This window comes from Lissotriton vulgaris, chromosome 7 (assembly GCF_964263255.1).
Source record: "Lissotriton vulgaris chromosome 7, aLisVul1.2, whole genome shotgun sequence".
NCBI classification, from domain to species: domain Eukaryota; kingdom Metazoa; phylum Chordata; class Amphibia; order Caudata; family Salamandridae; genus Lissotriton; species Lissotriton vulgaris.
In genome coordinates this window covers 1,558,323,739-1,558,347,435 of record NC_141695.1, presented here as the reverse complement: position 1 = coordinate 1,558,347,435, position 23,697 = coordinate 1,558,323,739, and the positions used below count along the sequence as shown (strand labels likewise).

The 23,697-nt window shown below is 42.2% G+C and overlaps 1 protein-coding gene across 1 annotated transcript in view; it reads right to left on the bottom strand.

Annotated features, from left to right (window-relative positions):
* Positions 1-23,697, bottom strand: part of ATP9A (ATPase phospholipid transporting 9A) — a 482,075-nt gene that overhangs the window by 368,945 nt on the left and 89,433 nt on the right. Inside the window, exons 4-5 of the mRNA XM_086932451.1 lie at positions 17,735-17,843; positions 3,814-3,872 (exon numbers count right to left, since the gene is read on the bottom strand). Coding sequence (XP_086788577.1) covers positions 3,814-3,872; positions 17,735-17,843 — 168 coding nt within the window. The remainder of the gene's footprint in view (positions 1-3,813; positions 3,873-17,734; positions 17,844-23,697) is intronic.

Sequence of the window (23,697 nt, the reverse complement as noted above, 5' to 3'; positions counted from 1 at the left end):
ATGCTCAAGGTGAAATGGAGTCTTGCCACACAGAAAACACACACACACACAAAACCACACACACACAAAACCGCACACACACACACACATTTGTTGAGGAGGTGTATTAACCAAACCTAAGACTTGCAGATTATATAAAGACTGCCCCTGGAGGCACTCAACTTACTCAGCTGTCTCACTGAGATGGAACACATAAATCAACAAAACCCGCCCACAAGGCAAATATTATATCTACCGTGTGTAGAACACTTATCGTTGTCTATCACACTGGGTGTATCTATCACACAATTTTCAATTGTTTATGCAAAAATAACCTATTTTGTACTTATGGTTAATTGCTTTACACCAAGTGCCTTAACAGATTTCTTTTTCTAAAATTGCTTCCATTCCACTGACAGTCTCTCAAAAGAGGACAACACTTGATAGCTTATTCTTGCAATCAAGCAAACGTTACGTCTGAATAGACGGTTAACACCAAAGCTTTAGTGAGTTTGTGAAAAAATGTGAAAGAGACAAAGTGACCCCTCACGGGCGAACCACACAGGGGAGAGCTGGCAGCTACTCACCAGGTCAACCCACTGTTCTCATCATCGGTGGTCGCTTTGTCTACAACAGAAAAAAATGTCCAACAAACACAAAACACATAGATAGTGTAGGTGCACAGGGAGTGGTAACGAAATACACTCTCTGTTAGTGACAAAGTATGATTAAGATTGACAAGCACACCTTTCACTCGATACTTTATTGTTTAGTAGGGGTCAACTGTCAAATTAAAAAATGTGTATAGGTAGCTATTTATGCACACCTAATTCGCATGTGAATTGGGTGTGCAAAAATAGCTACTTATACACATTTTGTATATTGAACAATGATTTTGGGTAGACGTTTGGATTGATCTGAAGGGCTTCAAGAATGTTGGCTGCTTTTAAGGATGATCTCGGACATCTCTAAGACCCCACTGCTGGAACCTATATCTCCTTAAAAACCGTAATCTGCTTCCCTCCTGTCATCAATTTTAGTTTGTTAAGCTGCTGCGTTTGTTGAGAAATATCAAGAATCACATCCTTAGAATCTCGCTGACAAAGCTATTCCCCTGCTTTAGCTTTACCAACAGGAGTACTACTCTCTCTCACGTGCTATTGACTGTTTTGTCTATCAATCCGCCTTCCAGGATGTGCTTCCATTGGAATGCATGGGGGGGGGACTATTTATCAAAAGTATACTCGATCATTACACTGTTTGCCACATTCAAATCTTTATTCCCAAATATGAATTATATATAGATAGCAGTGCCTTTCAGCCACTTTATTTCCAGACATTTGCAAAGACAACATGGCTAACTAAGGTGATAACCAGCATTTGCGCACATAACGTATGTTAACAGAATTTCTGAATACCTATATTTACATGTGTTGCACATTACAGTCAGACGATTGACTACCCAAAATGCATGTTCAAAATTGATACCATATGGCCCAAAGTTGTTCGTAGTAACCATTCACTGGCAATACAAAATGCCGGGATTGCTGAATAAAACCAAGACTGTCTAGTCTCCATTCTACCTCATGACTATTTCTTACCCCACTGTCTGTCTCTTCATCACACTGTTGCAGTTTCGATTTTCATTCTTTTTTTTCTTTTTATCACGGTTTCCTAGCTTTCTCTTCTTCCGTCTTCCTCCCATTCCTACCTTTCCACTCTTGCCCTGGGTCTGATGATGATATATAAAACCCTGTTCCCAAAACGAAGTACTGTGCCTACCACCTGCAACCATTGACAACAATTGAGCACACAGACAGGACAGGCACGTTCGCTGAAGCTTCACGGCTTAAACACTATTCTACCAAGGATAATTATGAGTGTTCTGTTTACAAATGTGTAGGATCTACCTAGCCACAGAGGTTTGCAAAGTCGGGCCATACATAAGCTTTCTAGACAGTACATTTTATATCTAAAGTTGGAAAAATATGTCAATTTTGTGTTTCGAACGATTGGTTTATTCTTCGCAAAATTGTCAAATGGTAAAGGGAAAAATAACTTCACTAAAGACTGGTGCAAACCGGGCACGATTTTTCTTAATGCTGCCCAGAAAAATGGCAGGGCGGCCTGGCGGCCTGATACCTTCCATGTTGTCTCTTAATAGGACTAGAGGTGTATGTGGTATAGGATTGAGCACAAGCTCGCTCCTCATGAAGAAGATGCCAACCGATTGTCACCAACAGAAAAGCCTCAAAAGTACACCCACTTCAGGGCACCTCTAATGCCACAGACAAAGAGGGAGTCTGCAATGTCTCTGTCCATGAAAAAGTACTGCGCAATTACCCAAGGCAGCAGAAATCACAGGAACCGCAATCATTCCAGTTTACTGACCAAACACACATCCCAGCAGAAAAATGTAATTAAGAAACTCTTTATTAATCTGCCACCCTTTACGCAATCCATAGGCTGAATAAAAGCTAAATAACTTACTGCTTTTATTTCAGTAAATGGTGCCTCGTAACTGCAAACTTATAGGTCTAGCTCCCACAAGAACCAACCCGCTCAACTACCATTCCCTCAAACAGCACAGGGGCAGATGGCCTACTGCTACACAAAATATTTGATTGTTGAGAACAGGGGGCAAAAAGGCAGCTGAGCATCTCTGGCTTCTTTCAGGCTTATGGACAAATAGGCAGAAATCAGTCTCCGAAACCCTTCCCCTTTCGGATTCCGATTTCTGTTAGTCAGTTAAGTTACAATTAATCAGAGGTCAAACTTCAGTGAGCTCATTACAAGAGGAGATTTCTTGCTCATCCATTATGTTTTAAATGATTAAACATTCACTATGGTCGCTCAACTTTCTGACATAATTTCTTGAGTGTAGTAATGGTGTTCTCTGCTCTTAGTGGGTAACAGCATCTCTGATCCTATCCGGATCCCATAGAACCATATACACATTATTATAGCATTCTCTGGTCCTACGTGAACCAACAGACATATGTAAGAAGATCTTTTGACTTTTCGGGTCAAAGAATATCTGCTCTTTGATGAAACCCATAGGTCTTTGTAGACAGTAATGTCTTGATTTCCTGGGTCACATGTCTTTGAGCAGGTCGCAATTCCCTCTTTCTCACTAAGCACAGCCACAAGAATAGCTTCCAGCAATGTCAACAAACAAATGTATGATGTTAAGTACATGGAAATACAATTCTATCTCTCCCACAGCTTTCTGCTACCCAATATTTTTAAATGAAGCCACAAGTTGTCGTGTAACGTTTACAGCAAACCTCCAACCCTCACACAAATGAATCACCAACATATTTTCCATGTAGACATTAAAATGAAACAGACACTCTACCAACCATGCACAGGAAGCTGAGGAGCTGCTTACCTGACCACCCAGAAAATGATTGGAGGCTCTATTAAGAGGTAAGGAAGTGCTATTTAAATGCCACTCCACAAAACAATGCAACCATAACTTCATGTCCACACTAGAGTAACCGCTAGGTGCACACACATTAGAGCCATCTATCTGGACTGTGAAATCACTCTGCATTGGCCAAGCAAAGTAAAACTTTGGCAAAAGTTAAAAAAAGTTAAAAAACGAAAATCACTCTGCACATCCAATAATACATTTATGACACTACAAACAGTTCCTCCTAGATCAAACTAATTTTACTTTCATCTAAACCACCACTAAACACTTAACAACAGTCTGCTAACTATATGTAAGCAATCACCAACAAACCTAACTGAACAATAGAATTCCAAAAAACATACAAAAGGTCACTTGGGTTAAGAAAGCGCTAATAAATTGAAACAATTTTAACTAACTTTTTCAATAAGAATAAGGTCGCCCACTTGAATGTTACAGCTCTTCACCTTGGCGGTGCCTGCAAAAACAAAAAAGTACTAAATTAGAAGAAGAATATTGTATTCGATCAATCACTTGATCATTACAACAAGTAATACAATTTAAGATAATAAAAACTTTTCATAAAACAACAATTTAAAAATACTAGGTAAAAAACATTTGATCCCAAGACCCTTTAGCAGCAAACTTAATTATGAACAAATCAAATAACAGTCATAATTCATCAGACAATGTGTTCTTATATGGGCATAGTCAGATTCAAAGAAACAGTTACAATACATTAGCATCAATACAGGCTTATATAAACAATATTGAGATCATAATCTACTCCCCAGAGCAGATTTGATTATCGTGGATCTCTTCCACCAAGCAAATAACATATCTAGAAAAAGAAAAAGCCAACCACCTTGTGGTGTCAGATGAAAATATTCTAAATGCCCTAGCTGGCCTACTACAAGACAGTAACCTACAAACTGGTACAAACCATTGTCTCCTATGGTCATCGTATGCATGGCAATGAAAAAGAAAATGTATATTGGACTCAGGTGCAGAAAGGCAAGCAAGGCATAGTGAAGTCAAGCCAGTGTTTCTCCATTTTGAAATTACTTCAGAGGCATTATCAGCAAACACAAGAACAATAAATTAACGCTTTTGAGAAAATATGTGAATGTTGATATGGTATTGAGCATTGAGAACAACTTGAGTGTTGTCTGAAAATATTGTCTGAAAGCTACTGAAATCATGATCTTCTTATCAAAACTACGGACTATCCAACAGTCAACGTGGAATGCAAGAATCAGAGGCAATAAGTTTGGGATGGTGTGAATATCATAATTATGTTGGTTTCACACATCATTTCCTTTGAAGCAACTAACCATTCAAAACACCATTTTACAAAAAAAACACATCATAATACATAAAACCAAAACAGCGTACATACAAGGATTTAAAACAAAATAACTGCCTACCACTATGCAGCTCTATTACAAGTACACTGTATGAATTATTTGTTTGATAAATATGAGTGAAAAGGTGCCCAAAAATTGTGTTCTGCTTTATTTATTAACAGGTAGAAGATTTTTGACTAAAATGTAACTTAATCTTTATTTCGGCTATTGTAATTTTATATGTTAATTCTCACTAACTGTGTTGTATACAGAAATGTTCTTTTAAACTGCTTTTATGGCTCACGCCAAAAATAAGATTGATTGACAAGACTCCGCTAGTATTAACATACCCTTGAAACTAAATTTCCTTTATAGAAACCAGTGTTTTTGTTTTTTTATTGACACTCAATCTGAACTTCTCTTCATAGAAATCTGCTCTACCTCCCCAAAGGCCCTTTTAGTCCATTCTGCGTTTTTCCAGGACGTTTGTGAAGGTTCCAACAGGTAAGTCACTGGTAAAAACAAAACATCTATTGTAGCCTTCACCACACTTGGTGACTGATCAAAAAGCAGATCAGGAAAGGGAGGTTGGCAGCTATGAGAAGCTTGAAAGTGGTTCCGATGAACAATGGAACCCATTCGAGATGTTCGGCAGCCTGCTGCTGTGGTGACGCACACCACCAGCACCATCGCTGAGGTTACTAAACTGCAAATTCCTTACATTTTGCAGCAGTTTCATGGGCTCATTTGCCCACACATACCTTTATATACTTATTTTGAATAGTTGCACATAAAACGAAAGAATATGAAAGAGAAGACAGCAGCACAGAAATGATATTTTGGGTTTAATCTGCTTCATCACCAAGTCATTCATAGTAAGTTGCTTGGTTGGAACCCTGTTGGCAGATAAAGCCGTAAAAGTGAACTTTCCACTCATTTGAATGTCTGTCACTCAACGAGTAATGCTTGCCCTAGCTGTGATGCGTTTTAGTGTCCTACTGGGATAGTACATTTGAAGTCGACACAAGCCCACACACTTAACTTTAATGTTAATCCTCAAGTAATAAATAAAGTTTGTTGGCTTAAGTATTTTGGCTCTATAGACCTTCCAAATTCAGTGGCCATTGATGGAGATATGGGACTCCGAAGAGTACCACTCTCTGTACCATGCTCAACCCCACTACCAGGGCAATGTGTGAATGAGACTTGAAAGAAATGCCACCACCAACCTAGCCCACTCCCATGGAAGATGTGAATAAAATGTGAATACAAGATTGGGTGATTCATATTGAACATCAGAAGTACACCTTTTTATCAAAAACTTAGTTTAAAAGCTATTTTGTTTTGATGGCAGACAGCTCCCAATTACAAATTACCTTCATACAATCTTGACCTCTCTGTTTCGTACTGCTAGTCAAATAACCCCACGGGTGCAGATAGCCGAAACTGGTGACAATCGTTAGTCATGGTGTGTGGGAAAAAGCCGAAACTTTTTAAACCTTTTTCTTTTAAGGAAAACCATATTGCAATTGTAACAAATTTCTGCTATCTGGGGGTCACATTTAACGATAGAGGATCTTGGGCCCCTGAGGAAACAAACGTTAAAGCGAGAATGGGGAAAGCTTCCTCGGGCGTCTTCCGCTTTGCTACCAAAGTAGGGAGCCGCCGCATTGCTGATATGCTGACTATATACAAGCACAGATGTACTTCGATAGCTTTGTATGGCTCGGGGGTATGGGGACATTGCAATGCTAAGGCCCTGCAAAATGAAGAAAACAAATTCATTAAACGGCTGCTCTGCCTCCCCACCTCGGCATCTACTGTTTTAACCCATTTGGAATTGGATCTGGATTACCTGTCCGACCTTACAGGGTTAAGGCCATTGATGGTATGGAAATCCATTTTCTCCAAGCCGGAAACAGCATTCACCAGAAATATCATCAATGACTGTTTGCTCTTGGATAAAGTTCTAAGTATTCCATGGTTAAAATACGTGGTTATGATTGTTAAAGATCTGTTTGACATGGACCTAGGAAATGACCCTACTAGTTTGAATACCTTAGACAAACTGGATGTAAAAAATGTTTATCTTAGGGCGAGATCGGATGTGCGAAGTCATGCCACTAGGGAATACTCCACACATATTTTCCACCTGTCCTTGAATGATGATAGCCGGGGTATTCCAATGTACCTCAAAGTTATCCATAGACAGTCCCATCAGTTCGTTCTTTCAAGGTTAAGACTAGGGATAGTGCATAACCTGGTCGCTTTCCCGACTATGAAATTACATCCAGTAATCCCATGTCCATGTGATGACTCTACCAAACAAAGCACAATGCACTTTCTATTATTCTGTCCTCTGTATAAAGCACTACGCATCTGTTACCTCAAGCCTATGTTCCTCAAATACAATATGTACACCACCGATAGCGCTCTGAGACTTCTTTTTTCACTTTCGAGTCCAGATATCTGTTTTTATACTGCTACTTTTATTCTGAAATCGATTAGAGCTAGACTTAGCATGGTTTTCCCGTAATTTTATGTGCAGCTATTCCCACAACATGTGACTATGTTATTTTTGTTTCTGTATTTTGAGTATCACGTGTATGTAATGTTTTAAACTGTATACTTTTATGATGTTTTTTAAACATTCGAATAAAGTTATAAACTGAAACTGACAATCTCATTGTTAAGAGCTATTTTTCCTTCCATGGTCTGAAATGTGAGTTAGATACCAAACAGAATCACCCAATCTTTTTTTTCACATTTATAACCCCAGGACACAGCCAGATGCTTCTTCAGGTGTAAAAGCCCAGCATACAGATACCCAAGAAGCAACGCCCATTTGGGACAAACATTTTACAAAACTTGGGTGAAATTATTTCCTCTAATAACGTGGTCTATTAATCGAAGTCTTCACGTTGTATAGTAATTTGTAAAAGTTTCTTATCCAGCAGGGTTTATTGAGAAATTTGAGGATTCTACTATGTCACAGTTAACTCGAAATTGTCAGCTGACCACTACCCGCCTCAAAAAAGTAAAAAAAAACATTCAAAATAAAACAAAGTACTATGGATGGGAGAAAAAGTTTCAATGAGATCTGGAAATATTCAGAGAGGCAATTCAATAAGAGATAAGGCACACCATGATTGACGTACCAATAGTTTACTTGCCACAGAGTATGAAGGCTGCCTCAGAATGGGTCGTGTAAAACACTGTAGGGTGCATTTATTTAATCTAAAATTTAGTTTCCAACTGGCTGTGACAAAGCTCCACAGCACAGCTAGTGACCCTGGAAACCACCAAAAATACAAAGAAATAATCGGATGGGATTAGGGACAAATGGCAGGATACCTGTAGTGCCAATGTAAATAAGCAAATAGGCATTGAATGCTCTTGTTGACCCTCTCACGCAGAATAATAGAAGGAGGCAGTAATCTGAGTAGCCAAGAGATGAAGATGTATAATGGAAACCAGTAGAGTAAATAGAACTAATGGAATGGAGAGGTTCACGGGAAAACTAGGAAAGAGGCGAAATTCAAAAGATAAGTAGGTTCATTATTCGATTTTCGACTCTGTACGTGTGTTTTTAACAGCGAGGCATGTACCAAGTTATTTCAGAACGAACAAGAACACCGCCAAAATACCACACTCGAAAAAAATACAATATCCAATGTAATCGTCTTCGAATACATTAATGGTAAATGGAAATAAATATATTTATTTCATAAAGATTTTTTTTTTTTTTTACTTTAAATGGCAATGTTCTCAAACAAGAGCGGTTTTCAACTATGGGGGAGATACCCGGTTTTGAAACCTAAGTGTAACAGACCTGCACGTTAGCGTGAGGTGACTGTGTTTAAGGTTGTCAAAACCCCACCGAGATTAAAAAAAAATAAAAGCGAAAGTATCGGATCAGCCTTTGCTTCCGTGTCACACGTGTCCCTCTTCGTTTGAAGGTTGTGTGCAAGAAATGCCACACACCAAATGTTCAGCGGACAAAACCCGGCATTTATTGTTCCTGGTGAATTAGAGCATTTATCGAAACTGTGGTCAATCATTTAGTTGCACAGGAACAAGCCCGCCACAGGAAGAGCGTTCCCCTCGCATGGGCTTTTTGAAATGCTAATACAATTCATTATCAGGGCAGGGATGAGAAGTGGACACCGGAAGGCAGGCTGAAAAGGCCAAGCCCTTCTATGAATGGTATTATGGTGTTCCTGGAGCTCTTCGTCGTTGCCTGGCATTGTGTGGTCAAAGGGGAGAAATGTGCAACACAAATAAAAAAAGATTTATTTTATTGGCACTTGAGTAACTTCTCGCTGAGCAGCACCCGAAGAGCACACAGCCAGGGTACAAAATGTAATACCCCTAGCAATGAATGTGCATGCTCCTGCCCTGTGGGGGGCGCTGCAGATCGATTCCAGGGCCCGGGGTCTGCACCTGGAGCAGTTTGGCTCTCATCCGCAGACAATAAGCAACAGGCCATGTCCACCCCCAAGTGACTCTTGGCCTTTCTGAGCACTTCAGAACAAAACACTAGAGTGAAGGGCTGGCAGCACTGGTTGCACTTGGTCACTGAAGTGACCACAAGAAAAAATTTAAGTTATAGTCTGCCTTGAACTGCATGTACCATGATGCACTGGGAGGACTGGGACAGGCCAGTGACCAGTGTGCAACTCCACCCATAGCAATGTATATATGAAATATGTGGTAAACATCTTGCTGTATTCCATCTGGCATTGGATATGTAAGTATGTAAATTTACAAGAGCACCTCAAATTTACTTGTCCGCAAGATCTATTTTTCACTTATGCAGGGTTTCTGCCCAGCTCCTGGGGTACTACCGGCAAACAGCAGGGGGGGGAACCGGTTTTCTTACTGTAAATTCCGGTAGGTATCTCAACAGAGTTAGGATTCACAACTGGATCTAAAGAGGGCATCCAACCAATGGTAATAAATAAAGTTGAAAAATGGAGATCAAACATGAGGTTTGCAGAGGAACAGTACTAGTCGCCGGTGTTGGAGAAACTCGAATCAACGGAAGGAGTAAGGAGTGCGCATAAGGGAGCACAAGAATGAAAGGGAGACTTTTGAAGGACTAAGCCATAGAAGTAGTGTCCTAGCATGGCGAATGCATCATACTGCCCATCTTCAGGGCAGCTGTGTCAAAGAATATGTTGCAAGTAGGCATAGCAAAATACATCTTGAATTGTAAATACTATGGCGTACAGATAAAGATACATGTCCCAGGACTCTGCCCTAAGTAAGGGACAAGGAAGCAGAGGAAAGGAGAAGACACTAAATCAGATGAACACAGCTCTATTGCAAGGCAACAGTGGTTGGAGGGTCTAACTGCACAGGTCTGTGTGACAGTACGTGTTCGGAGTGTAGCGGTGAGACTATATGCTGGTGGGTTGGGCAACATACATCTGTAAGGAGAGGACCGTCTTGCATGTATCTGCACCTCACCAGAGGCAAGAGATCTCATAGAAAAGTGTCTTTTTCCGGGATACAGCCTGGACAACCTACATACGATCCCTTAATTTAGGTATTCATCAACCTACCCATACACTTACACCGACAATGATTGTTTAGCTTGTCAGACAAATGTAGGACTTTTCAGAGTACGGTGCTGTATTTCAAAGATGAACTCTTCCACTGTAATGCAAGTGGCCCACTGGTGAGTAAAATAAGGTCCTGCCCAACCTGTAGTTGTCCATGAATTTCAGAAGAAATTTATGTGGGGCTTTGCACCCTACACCCTCCCGTCGCCCTGAATGCATCACTTACAGTACTCCAGCCCATCCTCGGGAAAGGCCACAGTGACCTCACCAGATTAGCCAAGCACGCTGCCTAACATGAGGGCCATTGCCTTCAAGGTAAAGCTCCCAGTACTTAGCTATGAGGATGCAGGCACTCTACATCAGCACCAGGAGGAAAGTTTCTTCAAGGACCTTGGTGTCCCTTTGTGCCTTGCCTTTCAGCAAGAAAGAGAAATAAGTAGCTCTTGGACTCTACTCCTCCAACAGTCCCTTTTGTTGTGGCCTCACAGATGAATGTGTCCATTAGTGTAGGTTTGACAGTGACATTGTAGTGATCACAAGAGGCAGCCTCATGCCACTGAGCATCCTGCTGACATTGTCATGAGGGAAGGAGCAGACAGCCTCCTTCTTCCAAGGGTTTTCCTTTGGCCTTCAATTGTATGCCTGGAAAAGGATGTCCTGATTTCTAAATGTCTGACCCCAACTCTTCTCACTAGTACTCATGCATGGCCTACCTACTTCCCTCTTCTGATTGCCCCTGCTCTTTGCGCGTCCCCAGACCTTTCCTCTCCTCCTCTCTCCTAGCTGCTAGGATGACCAAGACCTACACCCACACTGTACTTTTCTCAGCCTATTAAGATGATAGAATTTACGGTACTGTTGGACATATTTATAATATGTGACCATGCTTTTGTTAAATGTGATTCATAGAAGAAGCTAACAGGAGCAATCGTCTAACATACTCCGCATTTATTTTAATATCCTTGCGACCCCGTACTCCTGTTTCTTGTACTATTTGTACTCTACCTATCCATTATTTTACCTGTGTGGGTTGTGGCTTCTCTACCGGTAAAATGTCGCTTTCTAAGACGCAAACTGCTAAGGCACATTACCGGGGTAAATGGAAGGCCACTAAGATTCTTCTGCCTTCCCTTCCTCTCCAATTTTGGAGTATTAACTGCAGATCGCTCCCCAAAAACAAATTAAATTTGTTTGATTTCATAAACGAAGAGTTACCAGACGCTTTGTTTTTAACTGAGACCTGGCTTCACGAAAGCTCTGGGCCTGACATTGCTTTAGCCGTTCCTAACGGCTATGTGATGGTACGTCAGGACAGGGTTTCCGGGAAGGGTGGGGGGATCGCTATTATTTTTAAATCCATCTACCAATGTAAGTTGAAGTCGTTTTCCCTCCCTGGATGTGAGACCGCTCTATTTAAACTAACGATCGGTCCTCAACTAACGCTTACTGGTCTTCTAATATATCGCCCTCCGGGCAATGCTGGCCCTTGGATGTCGTCTTTGGCCGATATTATATCCCCTATATTACTTAAATCGGCTAATTTCACCATTCTTGGTGACCTCAACATCCATCTTGAGGACGCTGAAGGTACCCTCAGTCAGTCGTTACTGTCAGATCTCGAAGTCTTCAATCTTTCACTTCGAAACTCTGGGGCTACCCATTCAGCAGGTCACCTGTTAGACCCAATCATTTCTAACTTACCCTATGACTGCTCCCAAAGGGCCCGCCCACTAGAATGGACTGACCATTTTGCGGTACATTTTGTGTTACCTCTTCGTTCATCTAATGCTAAGCCTTGTGCTGGTAAGAGCAAGCTTTCTTATGGGTGGGACAAGCTTAATATGGTGGCATTTAATCAACATCTTTCTGAATCTATCCCGGCTTTGGAAAAATCTGGATTAGAATCTAATGCTGCAGTGTCCCAGTGGCTAAGGGATGCTGTAACTGCACTTCTCCCTTCCATATCTAAGAATCACAGATCTCTTTATCCTCCCGCACCTTGGTTCTCAGAGGAGCTAAAATCACAACGAGCCAAGTGCAAGGCATTAGAAAGAAAATGGAGGCGTTTCTATTCAATCCCCAGTAAGGCAGCTTATAAAGAGGCACTAAAAAGATATCATGTTAACTGTAAACTGGCCAAGGCCACTTTTACGGCATCTACGATCACTCAAGCCCAGAATTGTCCGCGGACTCTTTTTACAATGATAAAGAAGCTAACAGGAGCAGACACGGTACCTTCTCCTCCGGCTTTGGACAAACCACAGTGTGATGCTATTGCTGATTTCTTTATTTCTAAGGTGGAGTGTATTCATGAATTTTTGTCTACCTCCCCCCCATCTGCTGAGTCCTCACTGGTGGTTACTTCTGGGAGTCCTCCCCTCCCTTCAACGATCATCAACGACTGGTCTTTGTTTGATGACACTACCTTTTTATCGTGCCTAAATAGTATCAGGTCAGGCTCCCCTCGGGACCCTGTTCCTATGAAAATTTTAAAACTGTTGGACCTCGAGCCACGCAGAGTCCTGATGAGACTTTTGAATACCTCTCTTATAAAGTCTACAATGGCACAGGAGTGGAAACATGCCATGGTCGTTCCCTTGTTGAAGAAGACCTGCGCTGACATCACGAACCTAGCAAATTTTAGGCCCATATCCCTGCTGCCTGCATGTTCTAAAATTTTAGAAAGACATGTGAACACCCAGCTTAATTCGTTTGTCGAAAATGTGGGATATCTCCATCCGTCCCAATCCGGGTTTCGCGCACATTATTCCACTGAATCCGCACTCCTTGGGGTGACGGAGAGGCTTCGCACGGTATCGATCGCGGGGAGACCTTTGCACTCATCATTTTGGATTTGAGTGCAGCGTTCGATACCGTGTCTCATTCCATCCTTCTTGACTCTCTCCGCTCCCTTGGTGTTGCTGGATCTGCGCTGGCCTGGATTGCCTCCTTTTTAAGAGGACGCACCTTTCAGGTATTTTCGACAGAAGCTGAATCTGCTGTCTACTCATCAGCATACGGCGTCCCCCAGGGGTCGATTCTCAGCCCTTTGCTGTTTAATATCTATATCAGACCCCTTGCCACCTAACAATCTATTCGTATGCTGACGGCACGCAGATAGTGTTCTCTCTCTCTAGCAGTGAGGGCCACGAGGTCTCTGCTTTGAAGTCTGGCCTATCACGCGTTGCTGCCTGGATGCACGACCATCTGCTCAAGCTCAACGGTGATAAGACCGAGGTTGTTATTTTGGGCAAAAATAAAGATCTGTGGGGCCCTCGACATTGGCCCTGCGACATGGGTCCTCTGCCAAATCCAACCCCCGTAGCCCGCAACCTCGGCTTTCTTATTGACGATAAGCTCTCAATGAGACAGCAGGTAACAAAGGTCGCTGCAATCTGTTTCTCCATCTTAAGATGGTTGCAGAAGATCTTATGGAAGTTACCTTGCTCTACTCGGAGAACTGTCGTCCAGGCTCTTGTGATCTCCCGCATCGACTATGGGAATGTGCTTTATCTTGGGGCCGATTCCAGGTGGTGCAAAACTCATCAGCTCGTTTATTGTGTAATGTACCCCGGAGATCTTCTGCAGCCAAGGCTCTGTGTGACCTTCATTGGCTTAAGGTCCCGAACAGCGTACAATTTAAAACCTTATGTCTTCTTTTCAAAATTCGGCAGGGCTCTGCTCCTAAATACCTGCAGAACCTGGTTCAAGTCTATGAGCCTGGTCGTACTTTAAGATCCTCCACCAGTGGCAATCTCTTGGTCCCTAGAATTAAATTGGGCAAAATGGGCAGCCGCTCGTTTTCCTATCTTGGACCAAGGATGTGGAATGCTCTTCCGCCAGCTCTGAAAGCCGAGACTGATCTCCTCTAATTTCGGAAAAAATTAAAGACTCTTTTGTTTAATTGATCCTTCTGCACTGTCTGTTCTGTTTGGGCTTTTTGCTTGCTTTCTTCTCTTGTCTGTCCCTGGCACCGGGAAACCCATTGAGGGTAGCTGTGCGCAATACAAGTTTAGATAAATAAAATAATAAATAGATGTGCCTTGATTGTTGGCCACCTGTGAGGGAGAACGGTCCATGAAAGACAACGATGCCCCAAAGCCTTAGGCACTTGATAGAAAAGCTATTCCTCAGACTATGGAGCGGTAACAGACTCAGTTTTAATAACAGTGGATTTTCCCTCATGTTCAATCTTTAAACAACAGAGCTATCCCTCGTTATTAGGTAAAAAGTTTGAAACAAATTTGAACGCTCAAACGATAAAACAAATAGTCTGAAAAAACGTATGATACTAGTATTGAGTGTAAAATAAAAGTGTGAGAACGATTTCATATTGTAAGAAATATGTAAAAAAAAAAGCTTTTAAATATACTATTTATTATGAACAAAGGATAATGGTTAGATGCAGACAGTAGCATTAAATTAGGAGAAATGCTTAGCTTTAGGTTAAGGATTAGGAGTGGGGCAAGAGTATGAGTCTGGTTTAGAAATACACTTATGGTTAGGATTTGAGGGCTAGCTCGTGGACTAGTTTTAGGCATATGGATAAGGTAAGGCTGATGGTGAAACTGAGGACAAGGGATAGGAATAGGGTAAGATTAGTGTGAGTGTTAGGGTGTTTTGATGAAGACACTTTCAAATATGGCATAAATAATTAGATGAGTGTTAGTATTGGGGGTAGTGTTATAGATACCTTCCAATATCAGTGATTACCTCTAAAAAGAGCACTTAACATTTAATTACAAGCAACATTTTCAAACATTTTTTGTTCAAACTAATTTATAACTTCATTTAAGGTAAAGCAGAAGGTTTCAAACTTTTTGTTTTAATTGTTAGACTTTCCTACCTTTTAATGCTGATCTTTTAACCTACAGTCTTGCACCTACAATTACAGACTCAAGCTAATGCCAACATGGCTTCAGCTCAGGTTACCCGTAAATTACATATTTTGATATCAGGAAGCACAACTATTCATTGTTAGACAGCTCTTAGACTCTCAGACCTCTGACAGCAAAGATATCTACTGGATCACAGAGAAATTACCAATTCACGCTGCTGCTCACATAACTACCATTTGTATAAAGCGTTCTTACAGGCTAAGATTGCACACATGAGAACAATGCTTTATGTGAGCAACAACTGGCATTTTAGGATTTGCACAGCAAAGGTATCTCTTAGGTTACAGAATTATCACAGGATTGGCCATCTAACAGTAAAATTGTCTCAGTTTACGCAGATAACTCACACTTATGTATTTATCGGCAGATCTATCCTCCGTTTACACATATTTTAAAGGCTCAGAATAATGACAACAGAGCCAAGCTTTTGAGATCTTACAGAATCTTATATCTGGCAGTAACCCATCCCACATTTTATACAAAAGTAACAGGCCAAACCTGATCTTTGGTACCTCGTAGAAAATATATTTACAGACAGATCTCCTATTTTGTATCTAAACACAAAGGAAAATATATTTACAGACAGATCTCCTATTTTGTATCTAAACACAAAGACTTTATAGTGTGCATGCTAGCAATATCATAATCATTGGTGCGGAATGCTGATGTTCCTCCTGGTCAGTAAATATGAAATCGTAAGATTTCCTGAACGAACATTTGCTCTACATTTGAGAAGAATATGTAGGACTCATTTTGGTCATCTGGGATCATCATCATTTTTGATACTTTCAATTTTTTCAGTACTCTATGAATCATAATGATTGCAAAGCTACTGCGCTTACCCCCTACAGACTGGCATGGCCATGTAAAACCTTTTTGGCATAAGCAGCTTCTTCCTTCATGTCTGTGTGCACAGATCCAGTAAAAGATACTTCAGTAACCATGCTCATATCTGGATGCACTTCCATTGCAGGTTTACTTTAAGCATGATTTGATCATTCCACCAGCACAGGTAATTTGCTGCAAAATGCGGACATAAACTACTTCGCATTCTGCTTCTGCACTAGCCAACCAGAGCATGCTCTGAATTTGTCTATGCATTAAATGAAAATGATCCATGTCTCTAAAAGTGCTGCTAGGATTCCCAATGTGAGAAGTGCCTTTGCAATGTGTCTGCTAACCAAAGATTGTATCCTTTCTTGTGGTGAATACGATAGAATCTGGGCTGGATAATGGCCCAAAAAAATTGAAGCTATGGAATTAAATCATATATTTCTATGAGGGGTGGACATGATAGAATAAATAGCTGGTAACTAATCTGAGTTATTGTGAAATACACTTAATTCCGTTAACAAAATCCTGTAAATTAGCATAATGTATTATTGTTACAAAAATATATCTCGTTTGTGTGCACAGAACGTATGGTATGATGTGAAGTTAAATTTTGGAAAAATTGGACAATTCTAGTTGACTTGGGTCTTGTGACCTGCTTCGGGGTTAAAAAAAAAGGGGGGGTGTACATATACTCTTAGGCTGCTATGCTGAACTCTATCAGAAGAATTGTGTAGTGTTGCATCACAAAAGAATGACTATGACTACAGGTCTGAGCATCAAGCAAGATTAACAAACCACTACAGTCCTCCAAAACTGCATCATTCTGAGAGAAATAGTACCAACAAAGTAATTGGTCATGTGATGTGGAATCTAACAAGTGATGTAATCCGTAATTACATTTGGAACGTCACTAAAGAGGTTAACAATCAAGTTGTTTTTGATGTCATCAGTAATGCAATGTGTGATCTTATGTGCTGCACGTAGCAAAAGGTGTGAGATATGGTTTGCACAGTCTGTCACTGCTGGTGAATTTCAATGGTTTTTAGGTTTTGGTTTGTAACCATAGCATCGTTAATACATGAATGATGTATTACGTTGTAATACATTACTTTGTTCTCCTGGGTTTATTTGAATAACTGTCCATCATGATTTTAAAGTTGCCTGTATTGGTTCAAAATAGCTTTTTTGCTTTTAAATTATCTTTTTATTTCTTACTAACTAGAATAGGTTATTTCCCAAAATTAAGTGACATAAAGCCTATGTAATTTATTGGCGTTTGATTCTTTTTTCCCCATTCCTATGGCTAAGTACTCCTCACATGAAATCTGCTAAATGTAGTTTCTCATTTTACGTATACACTAGTTTTCGATTTTTTTTCTTATTACATCCCGAGCCCCACGTGCTTTCTAAGCTGCAAATGTGGGACTCTGAAGCCTTCCAGCTGCCTTCATTTGGAAGGGAGTGGGTGGTGCGGCAGCTGCTCCCTTGTTCAGGTATACGTTTAGAAGCCCTGTCTGTCTTCCGCCAGCAGCAACAGAGTGCCAATTAGGCCACGTGCCTGCACGCTCGCGCCCGCTGAACTCTGCCTCCCTTCACTGTCAACAGCAGTTGATGGAGCTGCGGCCCCTGCTGCGCGGGCCGCCAGCCACAGGACGCGACAAGCAGAGGCAAGAAAGCAGGAGCCACGCAGCTGACCTCTCGCTGTGAGTTTGCTGTATATCTGGGAGTTCACTTCCTTGTCGCGCGTGTAGCATCGGATCTCCTCCACCGCCTCGCGGATGATGGTGACCGCAAGCACAAAACCCTGAGGAGGAAGAGAAAGCAATTGAACACGCAATGAGAACCAGATGGAACGCATCTGCTGTAAATTACATAACGCGGCATGCCACCGATCAATACGAGGCGGCGTGCTGCCCCCTTCTGCCCCACTTTTACTCATCATATTGAACCCATAATACTTACTGCAATTAACTCTGGAGAAAGAATTTAAGGCTTTGTGCAGTTCTTAATTAAAAGTAAAACTATAAACAGTTATCATCTGGACTCTACTGATGAAGAGAATGATGATAATATAACTTGGCAAAGGTCCCATTTATGAGTGCCCTGAAGGAGGAGGTGTAAATAAAATCAGTGCTTAATTTGTAAAAAAGTGCCAGGACTCTCCTCACGAGGACACTACAGCTGCCACCACACATTGCCCTGCTATGTGTATTTATTTAATGCCATTTTATATAACACAAACATTACCCGAAGGTGTCAGAGCTCTTTACAAAAGAACCAATTGCGTTACATAAGGACTTTGGATTACATGAGTTACATAAGAGATACAAACAGAAAAAAGAAAAAGAAAAAAATTGCAAATACACAAGTGGAGTGAAAGGAGGGGAACATTGCAAATGTACAAGTTGTAAAGTCACTCAAGGAAGAGTTACAAACAGATACATTCTAAAATCTAAAATGGTAGTAAGTACAAAGGTCTACTAAATATACTAGTGGTTAGAGTTATATATATGTACTAGCAGCCCGTCCCGACGTTGTCCGGGAGCAATTAGGCTTTAGGGCCCCCGCCCGCCCCGACGTTGTCCGTGGGTCCCCCGGAGCCTTCCTCCATATATTGCAGTATTATACCTCTGTTCACTTTGTACGCTTTTGTAACCTGCACACGTAACTTTTTCGTCCTGTAATGCACCGTTTGGCTCACTTTTTTAATGCTCCATTTGCTTCCTCTTGCTACCTGCATATGTCACTTTTTCCTCCTATACCTCTATGTTTACTTTCTACGCTTTTGTAACCTGAACACGTAACTTTTTCCTCCTGTAATGCACCGTTTGGCTCACTTTTTTCATGCTCCGTTTGCTTCCTCTTGCTCCCGATTTTCATTTTTGCTTCATTTTCCCGCCGCTCACCGCTCCTAAATAAATAAATAATTAACCTACCTCATCCGCCGCTTACCGCTCCTCGCCGCCTGTCCGCCGCTCTTCACCGCCTGTCCGCCGCTCCTCACCGCCTGTCCGCCGCTCCTCACCGCTCCTCCCCGCGCCATGTCAGCCGGTCCTCCTCGCGCTCCTGGTCGCCGCTCCTCCCCGCGCTCCTCACGTCAGGCACGCACGTCGCGGCCGGCGCTTCTTCCAAGGGACTACTTTTTTTTTCGGTACATTTTTTAAATAACGTATATTTATTAAGTTTATATAGCCTATGTCCATCTGCACACCCTGACGATTACAACGATGTATCGGGTGTGTGGATTGGCGCTGTGGTTCCCGAGTTTACCTGCCTCAAAGGTTCAAAGTCCTTCCTTTATAATAGTATTATAGATATGTATATATACAAATAGCAAATTCACTCAGGATTACATTTTAACAGCGATTAGGCTTAGACAATTATATATTACATATTTACAGAGCAGGAAATTCTTGCCATCGTTCAGCCAGGTGTTTAGGTGGTGTTGCGCTCAAGGGTGGTGGTGGGTCTGGAGGGATCCCCGAGTTGGAGATGTCTATAGGGGTTGTCAATGATAGCAACAATGCAGCTACTAACCATCACACACTCCTAAAAGTGGGACAATTCTGAATATTTCAGGCCCCCAATGCTATTAGAATGGCCTGGGCGACACGTAATAGTAATTTTTAATGAATACAGCATTAATAATGCACTGTTGTTGTGGTCATCTCTATATTAGCTAGCCTGCGCCATCTTGTGGCAAGCTGTCACAAGCACCAGTGCTGACAAGTGCCAGTGCGGAGCACCGGAAACCACTGGCTCAAATTAAGCAAAACCTTCTACGAGTTTTGCCATAAAAATGGCACTGATTATGCTGGATCTCAGTGCGGCGTTCGACTCTGTGGCACATTTCACCTTGCTGCAGTGTCTGAACAAGGGAGGTGTGTCGGGTCCCGCTCTGGGATGGCTGAAATCCTTTTTGACGGGCCGGAGTTTCCAGGTCCGGCGGGGCTCCTTTCAATCAATTGAGGTTGCGTTAGAGCAGGGGGTGCCTCAGGGCTCTGCCCTGAGTCCCACCCTGTTCAACTTGTATATGGCCCCTTTGGCGGAGGTGGTACAGGCATATGGAGTGGAGTTGGTCTCTTATGCTGACAACACTCAGCTGCTGATATCGCTATCCCAGTCTCCCTCGGTCGAGGCCTCCAACTTTAGGACATGCATGCAGGAGCTGGCTTCCTGGATGAATAAGAACTGCCTAAAGTTAAATGGAGGCAAGACCGAGGTGCTGGTGGTAGGGAGTAACAGGCTCAGCTGGACGGATGCCTGGTGGCCACCTTGTTTGGGCCCCACTCCGACTCCCTGTAAGGAGGCAAAGAACTTAGGGATTTGGGTTGATCCCACTCTCTCCTTTGAAGCTCATATACGGCGGCTGGTAGGGAAATGCTTTGGTGTACTAAAAACATTGAACAAAACTTTGGATCTGCTCCCACTAGAGGCCAGGCAGACGAGGACCCAGGCGTTCATTACGTCCCGCATGGATTACGGGAACGTATTATATCTGGGAGTGTCTGAAAAGATCCTAGGCCGACTACAAGTTCTACAAAACGCCGCAGCTAGGCTAGTGTTGAGACTCCCTAGTAGAGCGCCGGCTAAACCCACTCTGGTAGCCCTGCACTGGCTTCCTGTTAAGAAACGAATCCTGTTTAAATCCCTTCTCATATGCCATCGTATTCTCTGGCATAAAGCTCCTTCCTATCTAGGAGACCTGGTTACCAGATACGTACCAGGCAGGGCGTCGAGATCGGTAGGGTCAGGTCAGCTAGTTATCCCCAGGTTCCAGAAAGCCAGGATGGGTGGTCGCTCTTTCAGGGTCTTAGCCGCACAAAGCTGGAACAATCTCCCGACATCCCTTAGGCTGGAGTGTTCTGAGTCCAGGTTTAGGAATCTTCTCAAAACACACTTGTTCTCCATATAATGTCAAGTAGAAATTGAGGGTGGTTTTTTTCTGAACTGCGGGTAGGCTATTGTTTCTCCACAGTGCGGGGACACGTCGGGATGGCGTTATCAGGCGCTCTATAAGCTTCTTTATTATTATTATTATTATAAACTGCAATAGTTGGTGATTTATGCTTGCGGATATCCTGGGCACTTTTTCTTCTGGTACAATTTGGCAGGTTTGACGTGCCAAAATTTACATGGGGAAATTGCAAGGTTGTGGTGTCTACTCCAAAACTTGGAATTCCGAAAAATGCTGTAACAGGACAGGAGTTACGGCACATATCAGAATTTACCGGACCAGTTATAATCGCAGTGCAACTGTCTTATGTAGAATGACTCTATTCAAATGTGTAAGTAATTGCTCATCAAAAGGAAAAATATAATCCCTTTCATTCTAGCCTCACCTTTGACAGTGAAATATTTGGCACTAGAAGAGCAGGTTATGAATGTACACACCAGTGGCGGTTGCACCGGTAACTGATACCTCAGGGATGGGGATGGGTGAAGGGGGCTTGTGTAATTCAATAAGTAGTTATGCTGCAATTATGACGAAAAGTAAGTGAAGAAGCATCTTTGCCTAACACTGTTAAAATTAGAAGTAAGAAGAAGGGGTGGCTGACTCGAGTCCAGAGAGGTGAAATGGGGTGTGGCGAAGCAGCCAGAGTAGCTGACTTCAGAGCGCAGGGCTCACGGTTCGATCCCCGGTGCCAGCTCAGCTGAGCATTATGTGACTCTGGGAAAAAACTCACATAATCTCAACGATGGCACCCAGCACCTTGAAACCTCAAGGGGTGATATGTTTGGGTTTTACACATAGGAAATATTAATCTATACTACTATAATAAAGGAAGAACTTTCAGCCTTTGAGGCGGGTAAACTCGGGAACCACAGCGCCAATCCACACACCCGATACACCGTTGGAATCGCCAGGGTGTGCAGATGGTTATAGGCTATATACATTTTTTAAAAAAACGTTATTTAAAAAATTTACAGTAAAAAAAAAAAAGTAGTCCCTCCGAAGTAGCGCCGGCCGCGACGTGCGAGCTCACGTCAGGAGCGCGAGGAGGAGCTGCGTCCAGGAGCACGACGAGGAGCGGCGGACATGGCGCGGGGGAGGAGCGGTGACATGGGGAGCAGCGGACAGGCCAGCGGCGGTGCGAGCAGAGGACAGGCTGGAGGAGCGGCGGCTGAGGTAAGGGAGCGGCAGACATGGCACGGGGGAGGAGCGGTGACGTGAGGAGCAGCGGACAGGCCAGCGGGGGCGCGAGCAGCGGACAGGCGGGAGGAACGGCGGCTGAGGTAAGGGGACCCATGTCGGGGCAGGCGGGGTCGGGGCAGGCAGGGGTCGGGGCAGGCGGGGGACTGGCCTGGCGGGGGCCGGGCTGCTGGACAATGTCGGGGCGGGCGGGGAAGCCTGTTGCTCCCGGACAAGGTCAGGACGGGCTGCTAGTATTATTATAATGGGTAAAACTACAGAAGGAATGCAAGGTTTGAAAAACTGCTAGTATAAAATTTACATTTTTGAACAAAAATAGAGAGCAAACCCTTAAACCAAAGGGAAAGGGTTACCTAAATAACTAAAACACTTCGTATATATTCAAACATAATATTTTAAACACTCCGTTGTAATCATAACACAACACTTATAGGTCTTCTTCAAAGTTTAATGACAGATGAACAACCTATGCCGGTCAAGCCAGACTCCTTCAAAATGACAGTCCCAACCACCACAGAACCAAATGACCTCACAACACAGAACACCAGTACATCAACAATGACACATACAACATTTTAGAACCATATTCTACTGTAGATGAAAAGACCACAATATAATACACTCCACAGTCAACCTTTCTTTATAGTATACACTTTCAGAAACAACACTACATAGCTGAATACCAATCAAGTTTATAAAAAACATATGGCTTTAATCGTATAACATAATTAAACAAATCTTAAAGTCACACGTAAATGAAAAACGCCTCTATGTTAAAACAAAGAGTTATTTAGAGGCTACATAATCCGTCTTTCAATGAATACACTCCTACTACTATGTCACTCATGTCCATGAAAATCATGAATAAATAACATGTAAAGGCCTCCAGTGCACTGTAGATTGTGCTTTTAGATTGTGTCAAAACAATTATGTTGTGCTGATGATTGTGTGACAAAGATTATAGATTGAAGAAAGGTCGACTGTCTATGTAGTGTTCATAATATTATGTTTTAATACATATTAAGGGGAGTTTTTAGGTATTTGGGTCAAATTCACATACCTAATAACAGCAATTGTCGTGGTGTTTTTGGGTGTAAAATGCTAATAACCGTCACTTGAATTTTTATACACAGTTTGCACATGTGGTTATTTTCACCACACCCAATGGCACTCAGACAAACCTGTCTTAGTTAGCCATGCCAGGTTTCAGAACTGATCTTGCGATGGTTTTCCTGCACAATAATCACAGAAAGGCCAATATATCATCAATACTGCTTTATTACAGGGTGCAAACTTTGAAGAACTGATTGTTCAATAATTTCACTGGTGTCAGGCAGCATGAAGAAGACAACCATCACAGATGCAGTATTTGTGTGCAAGAGAGAATGATGCATGTGTGAAGCATGTGAGAAAGGGGGGTAAGAAACTGATGCAGGATGTGAAGAAGATTATTTTTGGGGAGAAAGGAGGAAGCAATGAAGTGTGTGATAAATACATCTCCTTA